Here is a 17,135-nt window from a genome sequence, read left to right as displayed (position 1 = left end):
AAGTTTTGGATTGCGTTCCTGAGCATCATTAGTTAATGAGCAGTGATCCAGATTTTCAAAGCACCACGCTGAGCAATTATTGATCTCAGTAATGTAGTACTACATATCTTGACCAGTCTGGACAAGCAATCATAGACGGTTTTATCACCCTTAGAAATAGCTTTGTGAATCTCTCTCTCAAATATCCAGAGAAGCTGTATTTCCATTGTTCTACGCTCAGGAGAAGATACTCTTCAGTGTCAGAAACAAAAGGGGAAGACAAACACAAATTTCACACATGCCAATTCATTTCTTAGTGCTAGGTGATAACCAAAAGTGGATTTCAAAACCAAAGAACCTAAGAAAAATGGCAGTGAAGTAGATTGAGCAAGTGAAATGCAATAATCAGTCAGTTCTACAAGCTGTACACATTAATACTCCCCATATCCTCATCAGGCAAAAATTTCAATGTAGAAGTACATGCAAGTGTTTTTAAAACAAGAGACAGCTGATGTACCAGGGAAACACATGCAGTCCATCATTCATTATTGCAGAGTAGTTCAAAAGTCAGTCCAAACAGCGAATAACAGGGTCTCTTGCGGATCTCAAAGCAACACCATCACCCACCATCAACGGCCCAGTTTTCCATATTACAACTCTCCTCAATGAAACACAGACGACAACCACCCTGGTCACATTACCCATAATGCAGTACAGTTATAGCTTTGCTAACTTTCTCTGGAAAAAGAGCTTTTGATCACTGCAATCAATGCAGGCATGTGGGGCACTGCTTTGGCACCTTAATAATCAGCCCTCGAGTTCCTTCATTTTATTCATTGCATCTAATTTCTGCAGTATGTGGTAGAAATTAGGAGTCAGCCATGTAATCCTTGAAGCTTTTTCCACCATTCATTCATAACAATTCAGGTTTGGCACAAAATAATTGAGATGGTATCTACCACCCAAACTGTTTCCTAACCCCCTTTATGGTCTGGTCAGAGTCCTACGTTCGCCCATCAGCAGAGTTGTGCAACAGTTGCACCATCTAGTTCAATATATAGAGGGCACAAAGAGGACACAGTCGTTGATCATTCTTCCTCGTTCAAAGAGTAGTGTTTAATTTCCCTTGAATCCAAGCTTCTCGCACCCACCTCAGAAAGCAACGCACTTATACGATAGGATGTTCAAAACTTGAATCTTCAGCACATGTGGGTGGGTAAATGGCAAAACAGGACTGCAGCGAGCTTGCAATTGTTTAGCAAAATAACTCCTGATGAGTGCCTGCAATATGCCATCTAATGACACTCCGGGCAAATGCACGGTCAATTCCAGGCCCACTGGTCCCAGAGTCACAATACAGGTGAATTAACAAATTATTCTCAGAAAAATACTCTTCTTTGGCCATTGGCTGCCCACTAATTACAGTCACCAGGTTTATAAGTTTAAACACAACTACGGTTTATTTATCACAAGAACTACAATGAACTATGCAGCAAATACAACTGGTTAATTATTAACTAATTCCTAATTCCCCACTTTTAACTCTCTCTCTCCCCCCCCACCCCCTTACACACATGGCAGACAAACAGAGGGGTGGAAAGATGGAAAAAAGAGAGAAAGGAAAATAAATCCTTGTTTCAGATGGTTTTTAACACACTTTTCTTCACTGCAAGTTTGCAGGTTAAAGTCGTTTGCAGCCTGGAATGGTCTTCTCTGTAGAATCATTCAGGTTCTCTGTAGTTTAGTAATGCACTACTCTCAGCTTTTCTGAAGAGGGACCTTACTTCTCTTCAAACTTTGCTTTCAGTTCATGGGTTTGCATTCAGGCCTCTAGTTTCAAGAATACAGCCTTTATGGTGAGAGAGAGATAGCATTCACATTTTTGGGGAGAGTTCACACGTTCCTACCCCTGGGCTGCTAGAATCAAAATTAAACCTCCTTGGGACTCTGAAAAGCATTTCACTGAGATATAATCCAATCAACACCTATTACCAGGCAGAGTACAGCTTTCTGGGCTAATCATTGGCCACCAGCTAACAAATCAGCTGGTGACTGAGTCCCAACCCATCTCTCACTGGTGCCGACAAGCCTTAGTGATTCCCCTGTTCAAACTAGCACAGACTAGCAAATTGATTTCTCCTGTAACTTCTGGATTCTTCTGTTTGAATTAAAGACACTTCTTGCCTTAATGAGACCTGTCCATTAATCATCCATAGATCAAAATAAGAACAGCAACAAGAAAGAAAGGGGAAATAAAGGGAATAAACCAGATGGACCCTTGCATACCTCCCTCCCTAAAAGAATGAAACATCAGGACATAGACGACCTATCTTGGTCTTAAAGACACTCACGCGACAAAGAGAACCACAGAATCACCACTCTCTGGCTGAAGAAATTCCTCCTCATCTCAGTTCTAAAGGATCACCTGTGTTCTCGTGTTCTCCACTCTATCTAGGCTCTCAATACACTGCAAGTTTCAATAAGATTATCCCTCATCCTTCTAAACTCCACCGCACAGGCTAGCAAAGTTATTTCTCCTGTACAGCCTGGATCCTTCTGCTTGAATTAAAGATACAGGCTGCTTGCCTTCAAAGAGACGTGCCCATCAATTATCCCGTGCAACAAAACAAGAATCATTTACTGAATCAGAGCCCCATTATGCACTGCATAGTGCCAAATGGTAGATCATTGACTGGGTTGATTTGTGGCATGGATGGTGCAGCCAGTGTCCTCCACACCCCGGAGCAGTGAATCCTCCCACCATGCTGTGCGGTCAAACACAATGGGCAAAATAGCTCTGTTGAGGTAGCTATCTTACCCATTTCTCCCCGCTATCAGACCAGCCAAAAGCTAGTTATCCAAATTGAGCACTCCCAATTTATTGGATCGAAACATTCTCTCTCAATATTGATAAACAATACATAATGACACCAACACAGAAGCAGCTCGGTGTCTTACCTGCTACCTTTCTGCCACTTAAGAAAAAGTCAAATGATTTCAATTCCCCAAGAAAACAGCAATTTCACGATCAAAATACAATACTGTTTCCATTCATTTCCTAAAATATTAATTTAATATACGTGCACCTCAGCCACAAGCTAATGAACAAACAGTCTTCAATGTATCATTTTATATTAGATCTTACATATTTATAGACTTCAATACAATTATTATCCTCAGGGGCTTTCAGTTGGCAGGAAGGCCCCCAAAGGCTGTGGAAACGTTAATGAATTTTCCTATTAATGTGCGGAGCTGGCTTCTTGGCAAGTACTGGTATCTCCATCACTATTTAAACATGCTTTACTATTAATTTGTTTAACCCCATGAACATTATTGGTTATTCGGAATGAATTTTTCAATTAATACTTTGTGCTGTTAACTCTGGCATATTAAGTTGCTTGAAGAATGCTCAAATCCTTTTTTTTGGGGGGGGGGGGTGGCATTATATAGTCAAGGCAGACTTTGAGGTGATTAATGGACAACATTTTCTATCGTCAAAAATTTAATATAAAGCAGATGGGTTTCAGAAAAATGATATGAATTTACAGTGAGTAACAGATGTTACATTCTTTTAACTAATTGCGTTTCCATGTGCATCATCGACAACGTGGAGTTTTGATCAAAAAAAAACTGTACCTTTGATTACAGAGCTGACAAGCAAAACAGTCCAGGTGATAAACATTGTCCTTGGCTCTCATTACCATCTCAAAGGCAGGGATCAGCTTGCTGCACGCCGCACAATTCCCCGTCACACCGAACAACCTGCAAAAATGCAGAAGAAATAACCAACACAAAAATAAAAATCAGCATCATGAGCAAATCCACAGCGAGAACATGCCTCCTTCCTTCTGTCAAAGGCAGCATCGTATCTATTTGCAACCACCCCCCTCCCAACCCTGGTAGAAAACCTCTACTCAACCCTTGTCCACGCGTCCAATGGAGCACAACTTCTTATGCTACTCGAATCACACTTTGTGCTCGGCTCAAGTGACACCAGGGATGCAACGCTGCGGTTATACGGAAAGAAACTGGAGATTAAAACAGACTGCAGAAGGGGAGATTTAATAGAGGTGCCCAATTTTATGAAGGGAGTTGATCAGTAACCAAAGGTCACAGCTAATTGGCAAAAAAAAACAAACAAAGGGACAATAAATGAGAATTTAAAAACATATATATGAATGCAGCAAGATAGGATTGATCATCCATTGCTTGAAAGGGTGCTGGAAGCAGTAATGGGATTGGGCAAACACAAGTGGAAATTTCTTGGGCTGGGACAAAGCAGGAATAATTGGATAGCTCGATGTACCGGCATTGACAATGGGCTGAATGTTACCCTTCAAAAACGCTTATGACTGCGCATGAAATATTTCAACACGTTTTCTACTTTGAGTATACGTTCTCTGTCATTGGCCATTTCTACTTTGAGTGTAAGCTCTTTGTCATTGGATTCTAGTCAGAGAGAGTAAGCTATCTCAGTCATTGAGGGGAACAACACTAGGAGAAATTGACACACTGACAATGATCTCTTAATAACTATCTCCAAAGCAAGTATATGAATCACTGACCTTGATAATGGTAACTCATATAGCAAACCAGTTTGGAGATAGTTAGTGCTTCCATATGGATTCCAACACCCCATTCTCCAACTCTGATTTTAATATTGCACCAGTAAATGCTATTATTCATATTTACATTTAAAAAGACCAACATCTCTACAGGGTGCCTTGGGAAACAGTAGCTTATTTGGATATAAAACGATAAAGTAGGCCATACCAAGTCAAATTACTCATCTGCCAATATGCAATTATTTGTGTGTGGGGAACAAGGAGAGGGTGGTTACTGCTGACAAATGAAACAAAAAACATCAGTCACCTCTAACCCAGACAGCGAAGGAGAAAACCCCACATCCAACCCTATAAAAAGGAAGTATTATAACCACAGCTTTGCCAGAAACCCACATACCGCACTGGGTATGTATTATGTAACTCAAGGCAAATGAACAAATATTACCAATGTCATTTGTAACAAAATATTAGAAACAAGTACAAAAGAAAAAAATGAGAAAAATCTCCTTATCCATCATAATCTCACATCCGTCATATGCTTTTCCAACTGAGCCACTTCATCTCAGCTGCTCCCATGTTATTTATTCCTACATTGCAATCAGGAGGTTATGGAAGATGTGGCTATTCTTGTAGTGTTCTCTCTCCCCCCTCCATCTCCCCAAAATCATATGAAACAGGTATACTCTTTATACTATAGAGAATAGACCACTTCTACATCATAAATAAGAGGCTGCCTCCTAGTGACAGTCTCCAGAAATCACTAAGGAGGACAGAAAGTGACAAGCACAAGGACTTCAGCACATGTCAGGCATCAAGGTAGATGCAGAGACACTGAAGGCACCTAACAGAGAAGAGGTCAAGGATAGGAAATTAATCCAGAGCCTTAAAGGTGGGAAGGCTGTGTTTTTTTCCAATTAAGGGGCACTTTAGCGTGGCCAATTCACCTACCCTGCACATCTTTTTGGGTTGTGGGGGTGAGACCCACACAGACATGGAGGAATGTGGAAACTCCACATGGACAGTGACCCAGGGCCGGGATCAAACCTAGGTCCTTGGTGTTGTGAGGCAGCAGAACTAACCACTGCGCAACCATGCCACCTAGTCCCTGTTGTTTTGCTATTTAAAGCTAATGTATAGTTATGTTCCTCATTCCTTCACTCACTACAAAAGTAAGAAGTCCAAGCAGACATGTTCCTCGTTAGTAACTTTTTTTTTCTACATGCATTCATGGGATATGGGCATCCCTAATTGCACTTAATTGCCCTTGGGAAGGTGGTGAGTTGCCTTCTTTGAACTGCTGCAATCCATGTGGTGCAAGTATACCCAAAATTAGGAAGGGAGCTCCATAATTTTCACCCAGCGATAGTGAAGGAATGGCGATGTATTTTGAAGTTGGGATGGCAGAGGAGAGGAACATCCAGGTGGTGTTCCCGTCATTACTACTCTTGTCTTTCTAGGGTGATAGAGGTCGCAGGTTTGGAGGGTACTGTTGAAGGAGCTTTGGCGAGTTGCTGCACTGCATCTTGTCGATGGTACATACTATGTGTCAGCGGTGGAGGGACTTGCTGTTTACTGTGGTGGATGAGGTGCCAATCAAGCAGGCTGCATTGTCTCAGATTCTACAGTGCAGAAGGAGGCCATTCGGCCCATCGAATCTGCACAGGCGCTTGGACGGAGCACACTACTTAAACCCACACTTCCAGCCTATCCATGTAAACCAGTAACCCCACCTAAACCTTTTTTTGGACACTAAGGGTAATTTAGCATGGCGCTGAAAGAGCACCCCACCAGGGCCCAGTCTCCCAACCCAACCCCTGCACACTAAGGGGCAATCGCGCACGGCCAACCCACCTAACCTGCACATCTTTGGATTGTGGGAGGAAACCGGAGCACCCGGAGGAAACCCATGTAGACATGGGGAGAACGTGCAGACTCCACACAGACAGTGACCCTGGAGTTAGAAGACAGAACATAGTGAAGCAACAGTGCTAACCATTGTGCTACCGTGTCTCGTCCAATACGAAAGTCTACCCAAAAAGCTGAAGGGTGCAGTTTGCTCATCGGAGATATTCGGTAGGTCTTCAAAAATTAACTCCCCAACACAAGGCAGAGATTAATGTTTGGTTACATTACTAGTGAAACACGGTCAATAAACTGGAGCTATCTATAGTTTAGCACAGACGAAGCCATCACAATTCTGCTCACCATCTGCTTAAGAGACTCAAATCTCAAAACTCCATCACTTGCTGTTCAATCTTTGCACTCAGCCTCCGTTAGCCACTTCTTACATCTTTTCCTTTTCCAAGCCTGCTCAGCCCTCATTCATCTAATTGCCTTTTGTTTCGGGTACCAAGGAACGACATATGGACAGTCCACAATTTTTGGAAAATATAATAAAAGGACAGAAAACAATGGCTGACCATGCCATTTCTCAACATTTGATTCAGATAAAGCACCCACCTAGCAGCATGAGTGGAAGTTATTCTCGGATGCTGTGCTGTAATGTTTTAAAGACATAAAGGCTAGTTAGTTTTTGCAATGTGGGTGCAGCACTAACCTTAGAACAGTACAGCACAGAACAGGCACTTCGGCCCTCGATGTTGTGCCGAGCAATGATCACCCTACTCAAACCCACGTATCCACCCTATACCCGTAACCTAATAACTCCCCCCCTTAACCTTACTATTAGGACACTACGGGCAATTTAGCATGGCCAATCCACCTAACCCGCACATCTTTGGACTGTGGGAGGAAACCGGAGCACCCGGAGGAAACCCACGCACACACGGGGAGGACGTGCAGACTCCACACAGACAGTGACCCAGCCGGGAATCGAACCTGGGACCCTGGAGCTGTGAAGCATTTATGCTACCCACCATGCTACCGTGCTGCCCTTCTATTCAGACAACCTTCTATTTGTCTGCTGTATACTCAGAACTGGAGTGACCACTAGTCCAGACTTCGGTGAAGGAAAATGACATTGGGGTTTCCCGAGAGCAGGGAAAGAATGAAACCTGCTTGCAAAGAGCTTTCAGGTAGCACATTTCTCGCAAGTTCAAGTTTCTTGGTCAACATTAAAACAAATCAGAAAAATAAGAGCTGAGAACGAGTAATGTGATCAGATGTAGGCATTATAGTCAACTTAAGGTCTAATTGGCACTCAACTTGATATGATTTTAAAAGTTTTAGCAAAATTATATGAAAATGCCTCAATTTCTGCAAATATGTTTTACTCTATTGAGAAAGCTACAAAGGAAAAATGGTGCACTGCTATAAGATAGGGAGATGTACTTCAAGACTGCACTCTTAGCTCAGTAAATTGCCACTCAGGATTTGCCTACTGCTATGGGTTAGATTTGGCCGAGGGTGCAGGGATAGTTCTGTGTTATAAAAGCCATGTCCAACCTGTGCTTCCAGCTAGCAGCGTTCCATACTGAGAGAGAGCCTCGTAAAGTTACCCTAATTAGAGAATGTTCAGCTGAGGGGTGTTGCAGAATATTGAGTAACATTTTATAGCTTCTCTGGGCTGCAAGGTTTGCTAGTGAGGCTGGGATCAATGCACAAAAATACATCTCTTTACGGAGGTCTCCATGCACATTTTCCACAGCAAAAGAGATTGGAGGGCCTGCATTGAATGGTTGTGGCAATTTTCCAGCTGTCCCCCGATTGTACTAGTAATTGTAATCATAGAACAGGCATCATTACACTGGGGAGCACTGCAATATGAAATGGGCCACAACAGCACCTCCAGTCTTGAGAAACATATGGTGCATATACTGCAGAATATAATTAGTTAGTGAAATTAGCTGTTTGCATTTTGATCATGTAGCCTAACTGCCAGCACATTGTGGAAACAAAAAAAAGGAAAAAAAGCTCAACTCTATTCTTGCATATACTGTTAGCACTTTGATCATTTGCTATAAAGTGTGGTGATAAACAAGCTGAATTCAGCCATCTTGCCTGTCCAAGGTAGCAATTTCACGGTTTCACTAACTGGACAGCAGTGCTGGGACCACAAAGTGAAATAAATGAATATTAAAAGTAGTCAGCCATGTACTTGCTCATCTAAAATGCCACTGTATTGAATAATAAAGCTGAGTAGCAAATTAGAAAAGGAGACAACATTATATATTTATCTGGATGGATACAGAACACAATATGCCCCCAACTGAATTTCTAAGTGAACAAAGCAAGCTATCTTCTTTCGCTCTGTTCACACTCAAAACGCTAACTGCCACCATTACTATACTTCATCTGCAATTAATTTTCTTCCTGCCCAAAGTACTTAGATGGCAACAGTGCATTCAACAAGTCTCCATTCTTCGCAAAAGCACTTAGCATTAGTCAAAGGTGACCATTAAAGACATTGACCAAGGACACGATTGGCACAGTTGCAATGTCCTTTTTCAATAGGGCTCATCCTATGAGCAAACAGTTACAGCAAACTAGGCCCATTGCTCTCCCCAAGCCCAAAAAAGGAGTCTAGGTCAGTTGAAGTACAGTCATTTCAGTACAGCAGACATCAACTAACCAGAGCACAAAACAGGGTGCAAACCTGCAACTTTGTTTGGACTGCGTGTCTAGCTATTCACCAGAAAATCTGGTGCCTTTGGTGGAAACTCACTCCAAGTGACTGCAATGAAGAAAAAGGTCATTCATTGCCCAAAATCTTTGCAGATTACTTCAATCAGAAGCTTAATACTAAACATAAAGCTTTCAGACCAGATCCTTTCTGAGAAGCGTTTGCACTTGACCCAAATCATTGGAAACATCAGATTCAATCTTTCAAAGTGAATTCCGCGAGTGTTCGAAAGTAGTTCCCCCTTTTGAAAATTCTCCTTTAATCTAGTCCTAAGATGTACACAAAAACACAACTATGTCACAATGGGCTTTTCCAATATTGGGGCAGAGGGGTGCATCATATCATATTCCTGCCTCTAGAAGTCACATGGTTACCCTGAGAGCTCCCTGGTACGACTTTGAAAGACCTTCCTCCATTTTGAGCAGTGAAAATACCTGGAATGCCATTTATGTTGGCACTATGGCTAAGCTGTCTCGATCTTTTCTCCTTCTGCTCTGCATTGTGCCAACTAATGCGGCCATACTTGGGGAATGGAAATTGCACCACACATTTTAAGCGGATATAATCATATTTATTATTGTCACAAGCAGGCTTACTTTAACACTGCAATGAAGTTACTGTGAAAATCCCCAAGTCGCCACATTCCGGCCCCTGTTCTGGTACACAGAGGGAGAATTCAGAATGTCCAATTCACGTAACAAGTACGTCTTTTGGGACTTGTGGGAGGAAACTCGAGCACCCGGAGGAAACCCATGCAGACACGGGGAGAACTTAGACTCCTCACAGACAGTGACCCAAGCTGGGAATCGAACCGGAGACCACGGCGCTGTGAAGCAACAGTGTTAACCACTGTGCTACTGTGCCTCCCATTTGGAATATAATGAAATAACATGATGCCAAAATCCAACCTCGAGCCCTGCAGATCAGCTTCCCAGATTCTTTCTACAATTTCCCCCACAAAACATTTGAGCAACACGACAGAAATCTTTCTTTCACCGAATTACGGATCCTGCACTTGATGGAATTAGAACAATCAAATTTTAGTTAAATAAATTGTGGTGGATCAACCGCAAATAATAATATTAGAAAGAATCAATTTTTGCGTGTTAAAGTTGACCATGCTTAATTATACACGGGGAAGGTTATTTACTTATAGATCAGTGTGCCCAAGTATTATTATTCCCAGATAGCACACAATAGGTCCAACTCAGCCACAAGGGGTTTATACTTGAAAGTGAGCTGTTTCAAAAGAACCTGCAAGAAAAGTCAACCAACTTCATTATATTACCAATGACAGTGAAGGTCACCATAGCAGCTTGTTGGAACCTTGCAGGAGGATTGAAGTATCCTGCATCACCACACACCTACCCATGTCGGTATAATGAAGGAAAAATCTTCCAAATTGATGCTAGCAAGCTTCTCTCAGAGCCAACTGGAAATATATCCAGTCATGTTTCCCAGATTCTGAGCTCATTTGTTAATTCTGGACAAGATTGGAACATGCAAGGATAAGGCAACAAAATTGCGGTGGCAGTTACGTTCTGAAATTGTTCAACTCGAATGCCGAGTTTGGAAAGCTCCCAAGGCGCCTATTCAGACGAGTTGCTGTTCCTTGAGCTGATATTGATCAGCAGGAGGTCAAATGGAGCATTAAAATGGCTGGCCACTGAAAGCTTGGCGTCATGTTTGCAGACTGATTGGGGGGGGGGGGTTCTGCAAACTGTTATCCAACCAGGAGTTGATCGTTGGTTATTACTCATTGGTGTTAGTGGCAACTTACTCTGCCTACAGAACAGATACAACTGCACTTCTCAAAAATACATTTTTGAACACAAAATGCTTCAAGTCTGATGTGAAATGCACTTTACAAACAGTACCAAGTCACCTCCAACTAGACCCCCTGGTTCTCTATTAAAGTAGCGATATTCCTTAAACATGCTCTATAAAAAAGGACTAAAGTCAATTGAACTAATTGAATGAGTTAAAAATGACCTAGAACATGTAGCCCAAGCGAGGCAATGAGCTCCAAGGCCACAGATTTAAAAACGCTTAAACCTGGCATCTAAATTTGAATTGGCAGAAATAGCCTTGCCAGCTTGGGCTGTGCCAAAGGGGCAGCAAAATTGCCATCCAATTAGCAGTGCCCCCAAGAACTTCCATTCAATTGGCAACAATTGGTGACCTTATTCCCTGTCTGTCTGCTCACCGACTCAGAAGTGCATGTCGCTAAAATGAATGATTGGAGTCGGTTTTACAACATTCCCAAATGCATGTGAATGGTAACTGGACAAACTACAGCCAGAGCTACCTTTATGCTGCAGTGGGCTTCAACTCATTTAACTGGCAATGACCAAGGGGCAGGGGGAGGGGGGTGGGGGGCGTAGATAACCTAAAGGTTGTGCAGTGTACAGAGCCAGTGGCAGAACAGATCATCTACTTCACAGAAAACTAACAATGCCACCTTTGCTGGCAGTCAAGGACACAGCTCTCCATTTCTATCTCCATCAGCACCCCAGGCTAGGATAGGGAACACAATATCAGTCAACACTTATATTGAACGGATAACTGATGGATAGGTTATCATCTCATTTCCCTACAGCATGACATAGCCATCTAGTTTTACCGCACAGCTGCATTTTTCAGAATATGAAGAGTTTCACAACAGCCACTCACCCAAGGCCACTGCCACTTGCTGCCTCTCACTTGTCCACTGATTTAACCAATGCTGTTCATTGGCTGTATTTTGGAATGCATGTAAATTAGCAATTGTTTGGGAAATATTGGAGATTGAGGTTGTGAGGAATCATGAAATCTGTCAAACTGCGCCCATCAGAAATTAGACTCCTACTTCCAAGTCATGTCTTTAAGGAAAGCTTGCAGCATTTATGATATTGTTGCAAGAATGGCTTCAGAGTGAGTGACTAGGGAAAAATATTAGCTCCAAAGTTGATGTTTGACTGACCCCTACTCTTACATCATTGGCCACCACGTCTAGAATATTGGAGAGCTTGTAATTTTTCCAATTTGGGCCTGCTGCCTCAAACGAAAACTAGTCAGCAGAGTTCCAGTTCAGAGTGGTAGTTCACAGGCATAGTGACATGGGTGCACCCAACTTGCAGTCAATCCAGTATAAATATACCATGCAGCTAGGGTTGTGCTGCTATGGGCTTGGATGAAGTCTTCTCAAAACATGCCAAGTTTTCCAATGGCAAGCTGCAACTTGAAAATGCATCATTCCCAAGCAATATCTTGTGGCAAGCAGAATGCTCAGTCCACGAGGTATACCTTAATGTTCCCAAATCCCCTCCACCATAAAAAAGGGGAGCATTTTCACAGTCATCTCAGACAGGAGATTAGTCAGCAGATCACATATTCATAGCACGTGTGGTTTACTTGTTTTACCATCGCCATAATCATATCTGGCAGCAAAATCCGGCAATTATTGTTCCACATGTGGCCACATACCTCTACTCCCAAATATCAGCTGCACTTCTTTCAGAAATGACAGTACACCAAATTTCTCAAATTTGAAAGACTCCTAATGTTAGGAACTCTTGAATCCTCCATACGGACCAGGGATGAGAAGACATGTACATGATTTTCAGTATCACAATCAATTAAGACTAAAGCCTGGAATTTTCTTTTGTTAGATTACACACCCCCTTTTAAGATCAAAAGGTTTCCACAGATTGCTTGAAGTAGCAATGGCATATAGAAAGCAACAGAACATCTGGGACCTTGCTGAATGATGGGTTGTGTCGCCCATCTGTTTAACAGTGTGGTTCTATGGATCAGGAAAGAAGCAGGAATAATGGAGAGAGTGAATGAGAAACAAATCAAAAACTAAGGAGGAATGTTGCAGTATATAAAGAGCTTTGGAGAAAAAAACCCCGAGCAAAAACAGGTGAAAATCATCTGATGACATTTTGAGCTTCAAACAGTCCAGAGTCTCGAGCAAATACTCAAATATGGACATTCAGAGCCATGGAGGGAATTCAAACATCGCTTTGGATCATCAACCAAAGAATTATAGCTTCACAAATGTGTTAGACGAATGTGAACCGATCCCATCAACTTTCCATCATTATGATGGCCCTCATTGAAACCAAATGGGTGAATAACCAGCTGACAAAAGACACAGCATGTGTAATCAACACCACCCTTTTTTTGGAAGGACTTTGAACCTATACAAATCACATGGCACTAGCTATCACAATAAAAACTGCTGTTCTGCAGACAGTATTCCAAACCATCTAAACAGCCAAGGTAATAAACAGAAAACCTTGAACGCAGGAGAAGGACTCCCCCACGTCCCTACCTGTTCTAAGTTCACCCAAAAATACAACCTTTAACTATAAGAAGCTTCACAGCTTATTGAGAATCCTGTGCGTTACAGGACCGTCAACTAAAACATCAACTCAGCTAAGAAACTGCAGACCTGCTGCAAATAATACTGAGAAAATCACGAATTGTAATTTAAAATTTTTGCATGGAACATGGGCGTTGCTGGCTCGACTAATTTTTAAATTCACTCATCCCCAATTGCCCTGGTGGGGACGGTGGTGAGCGCTTGCAGGACAATGCAGCAACTTCCGGCACTCACTGGGACTGTGACCTGCTGTTGACACGAGATTAACAGCAGAGTGGCGCACACCACCCAATGTAACTCATAATTTTTGCTCTAAAAATTGGAAGTATTTGCGCAGCAATAATGGAGTGTCATTAAACTCACTGATTTTCACAGCAAATCCTGGGCCAATGTATTGAAGTTTTGAATTGCGAAATATTTGCCAAAACAGATTGTCTGGGATTTGGCAGTGGGGGTTGTCAAGAGAATGCGGTCAATCAAAAAAAAAGATACCGTCTACAGAATCCAACATCAGATAACAAAATACTTTATTTTAGAATCAAAATTTGATCCCATTTTGTATAGTTTGAAGCATGCAACTGGCATGTACTATTATTTTAAAAAAGTAGATTTGGGATAAAAGAGAAGGGCAGCTCTATCCGTAGCATTATAGCCCATCCCAGGATAGGTTTACAGCTTCAGGACACATTCAAATACTTTGTTTTCATAAAAATTTGGAACAATTTTAAAAAACATTTGCCTCAAAATAAAAAAAAGATTAATTCCGTTATTAAATTTCAGCATCCGCAGTCCCCTTTTCCCCGATCCAGCCCATTTAAATTGCTCTGGTTCCCCAAGCATTTATCAGCTACCTGATTAGAATTTGTTTCCACACAAACCATTGATCATCAGCCTATTACTAGGCAAATGACAGTTAATTACCCACTACATTAACCACTGGGACCCGAGACCTGCTTCTCCTGCCATCAGTCAACATGATAAATGTGGCAAGTTCAGTAATGCATGGCCAGCCCTGAGCTGCCTGCTATAGTGTGAACAACCCTCAATCTAACTTCCAGGCCGAGGAAAATCTATGGCAATCTGCATAATTACAAGCTCTGGGTTAATAACAGACAAATGATTTGTTGCATCTAAACAAAGTCCTTGGAATAAGCCTAGTCTCTCGTGGCCTCTTCAGCTGCCGTTCTGCTAGTACGATTTCCAGTGCACTGCACAGAACACAGCTCTGCCAGGCGATCTTGTGAAGCTCCATCCTTCCAATTTGTTGCCCTCCAATTTATGGATTCTGCATATGTGATTTTTAATCATTAAACAACTCTTGAAGCAATATTATCTTAATTATTCTCTGCTGCGACCAGGGAATTGCACTTCAGATAAAATTCTCTTCCTTCTTGCACATTCTGGGCCTCACTGGAGGCTCCATCAGTTTTCATCTACACCTGGACTCTGATATCCTAATGATGAATTATTGCCCCTTTCCCTCAGAGGGCAAACCTTACAAGGGTACATTTTACCAAACTGTCAGCTTTCAAACTTGGGTGCGGAGGTGCTGGAACCTGATTTAATTAGCTGTAAGTCAATGCTCTTGCAGACAGTTCTTCGGAGGCAATCGAAGAGCACTTGCTTCTGCCCCCACTCCACTACTTTCATTTACAACTGACCAAACAACAAAGGCATTTCAGCTCCACCCCTTGTACAAGGTACAGTTGTTTGTTTTTACCTTGAGCATTTTCACGCAGACATTTGCACAAAAGACGCTAGTGCACTCCTTTGTTTTGGTTGAGGAACTGCGATAATCACTCAACCCATTCTATTAGTAGATATTTAGGCAATAAATTGTACCACAATTCTGAAATTAGTATGCAGCAGTTTTAGTCACAACATATTGCAATTACAAAATGATTTAAACAGTTCTTTAATCAGAGCTTTTCAGCATTAGCACAATGCCTACACTTAAGGGCGCCAGACTTTTCTAAAGGGCGCACAACTTCAATTAAGCAAGATTTAAACCAGCAATATTTGTAGTTGTAAACCCAAGTTGACTGACTGACGTTGGTTAAGGGGCTTGGCACCAGAATCAATTTTATGAAAAATGAAAAATAAATTTTACATCTCCTCTCGGCACGATCGAAGCTAGAAACCTGGGACATTAGTCACACATGGGACAATGTGCCTGGCTCCTGGAGTTTGAAACAAGGGCAACGTGTAATACTTGGTGGATAGGAGGCTTTGTAATTCTGTTGGGTTTTCACCACGCAGAGGTTTGAGCACTGCAAGAATGAATCAAAAGATTTTTGTACTGACAGTCTTTAAAACTTTGGAGTATTTATTGGTCTTCCCATGACATCACAAAAGGTATCAACTTTCTGCAATTCAGAATGTTTGTGGAAGGATAAATGCCATATATTCTCTACACCAGCCTTGTGTTAGATCGGGCCATCGTGATCAAGGAAAAGCAAAGACATTAAACCAAAACAACAGAACACTCAAGAGTTGATTTTGCAATAGAATACATCATTGAGCTTATCCAAGGGACATGTCTGCATAAAAAAAAAGAGAAGGTTCTCAATAGTAAACATTTGAAGTGATTTTATTTTTGGAGTTCTGGAAATACCCACTGAAACACTCAGATTTATTTGAAAATGCAAGGTAATAAAAGGATGCCATTCAACCAACATCCCTCTGCTTCAGTAACTCACTGTCCTACTAATTTCAAAGTGAATGAGTACAGATTATTAATTCTATAGCCTTCTTTACATTACACTTGTTCGGTCCTTTTACCATGCAGCACAACATAATTTTTGCTCAAACATTAGCTGTGGCACTTAAGATGCAAAAGTAGGAAGTGTGTTTGACTTCTGTACGTTTGGTTCAGTTACTGCGGCATTGCTGGCTTCTGAACATTATGGATTTGAGCTGTGCTCCAAGACTTGAGCAAGCCCAATAATCAGCATCAGTGCAGCAGAGGGAATGCCGCATTACAGGAGTTACAACCTTTTGGATGAGATGTTAGAGCTTTTCTGCCTCATTAGGTTGAAAAGGATCGCAAGGCATTATTTGAAGAACAGGAAATTCTCCCGATACCTTGGGGACCACCCTTCATCCCTCAGCCACCGCCATAAAAGCAGATTGAAAAGCCATTCATCGGAATCCCTCGATGTTTTATTTTTTGCAGGAATATGGACATCGCTTGGTCAGCAGTTGTTGGCCATCCCTAATTGCCCTTGTACTGAACAGGTCAGAGGCCAGTTAAGATTCTACCACACTGCTGGTGGTCAGGAGTCACATGTTGGTCAGACCAGGGAAGAATGGCAGATTTCCTTCACTAAAGGGCATTAATGAATCACTTGGGTTTTCGTGACAAATAGCTAATAGTTTCATGGTTATCACTATGAACTTCACATTCCAGATTTATTAATTGAATTCAAAGTGTCAACTGCCATGGTAGGATTTGAACCAATGTTCCCCAGTGCATTAGCTCCAGCCTCTGGGTTACTAGTCCAGAGTAACACTATGCCACCATCTTCCCCCAAAGGTTTGCAGGAATTTTTTGTCTCTCCTTCCTCTACCGTCTACTACTTCCAGGGGTTTCCCAATGGAATTTACACTGTAAATGTTTCTGTGCCATTTTCAAGACCAA

The 17,135-nt window shown here is 41.9% G+C and overlaps 1 protein-coding gene across 9 annotated transcripts in view; it reads right to left on the bottom strand.

Moving 5' to 3' along the window:
* Nucleotides 1-17,135, bottom strand: part of lmo3 (LIM domain only 3) — a 70,266-nt gene that overhangs the window by 10,162 nt on the left and 42,969 nt on the right. For 8 of the 9 annotated variants that reach the window (XM_038811119.1, XM_038811122.1, XM_038811117.1 and 5 more), the window contains exon 3: nt 3,616-3,741. The exons of the other annotated variant lie outside the window; for it this stretch is intronic. In XM_038811119.1, the coding sequence (XP_038667047.1) occupies nt 3,616-3,741 (126 nt within the window). The remainder of the gene's footprint in view (nt 1-3,615; nt 3,742-17,135) is intronic. 9 annotated transcript variants of the gene reach the window in all.

This window comes from Scyliorhinus canicula, chromosome 11 (assembly GCF_902713615.1).
Source record: "Scyliorhinus canicula chromosome 11, sScyCan1.1, whole genome shotgun sequence".
NCBI lineage: Eukaryota > Metazoa > Chordata > Chondrichthyes > Carcharhiniformes > Scyliorhinidae > Scyliorhinus > Scyliorhinus canicula.
Note: the sequence above shows the minus strand (reverse complement) of the source record. Positions and strands in the feature narration are given on the sequence as shown.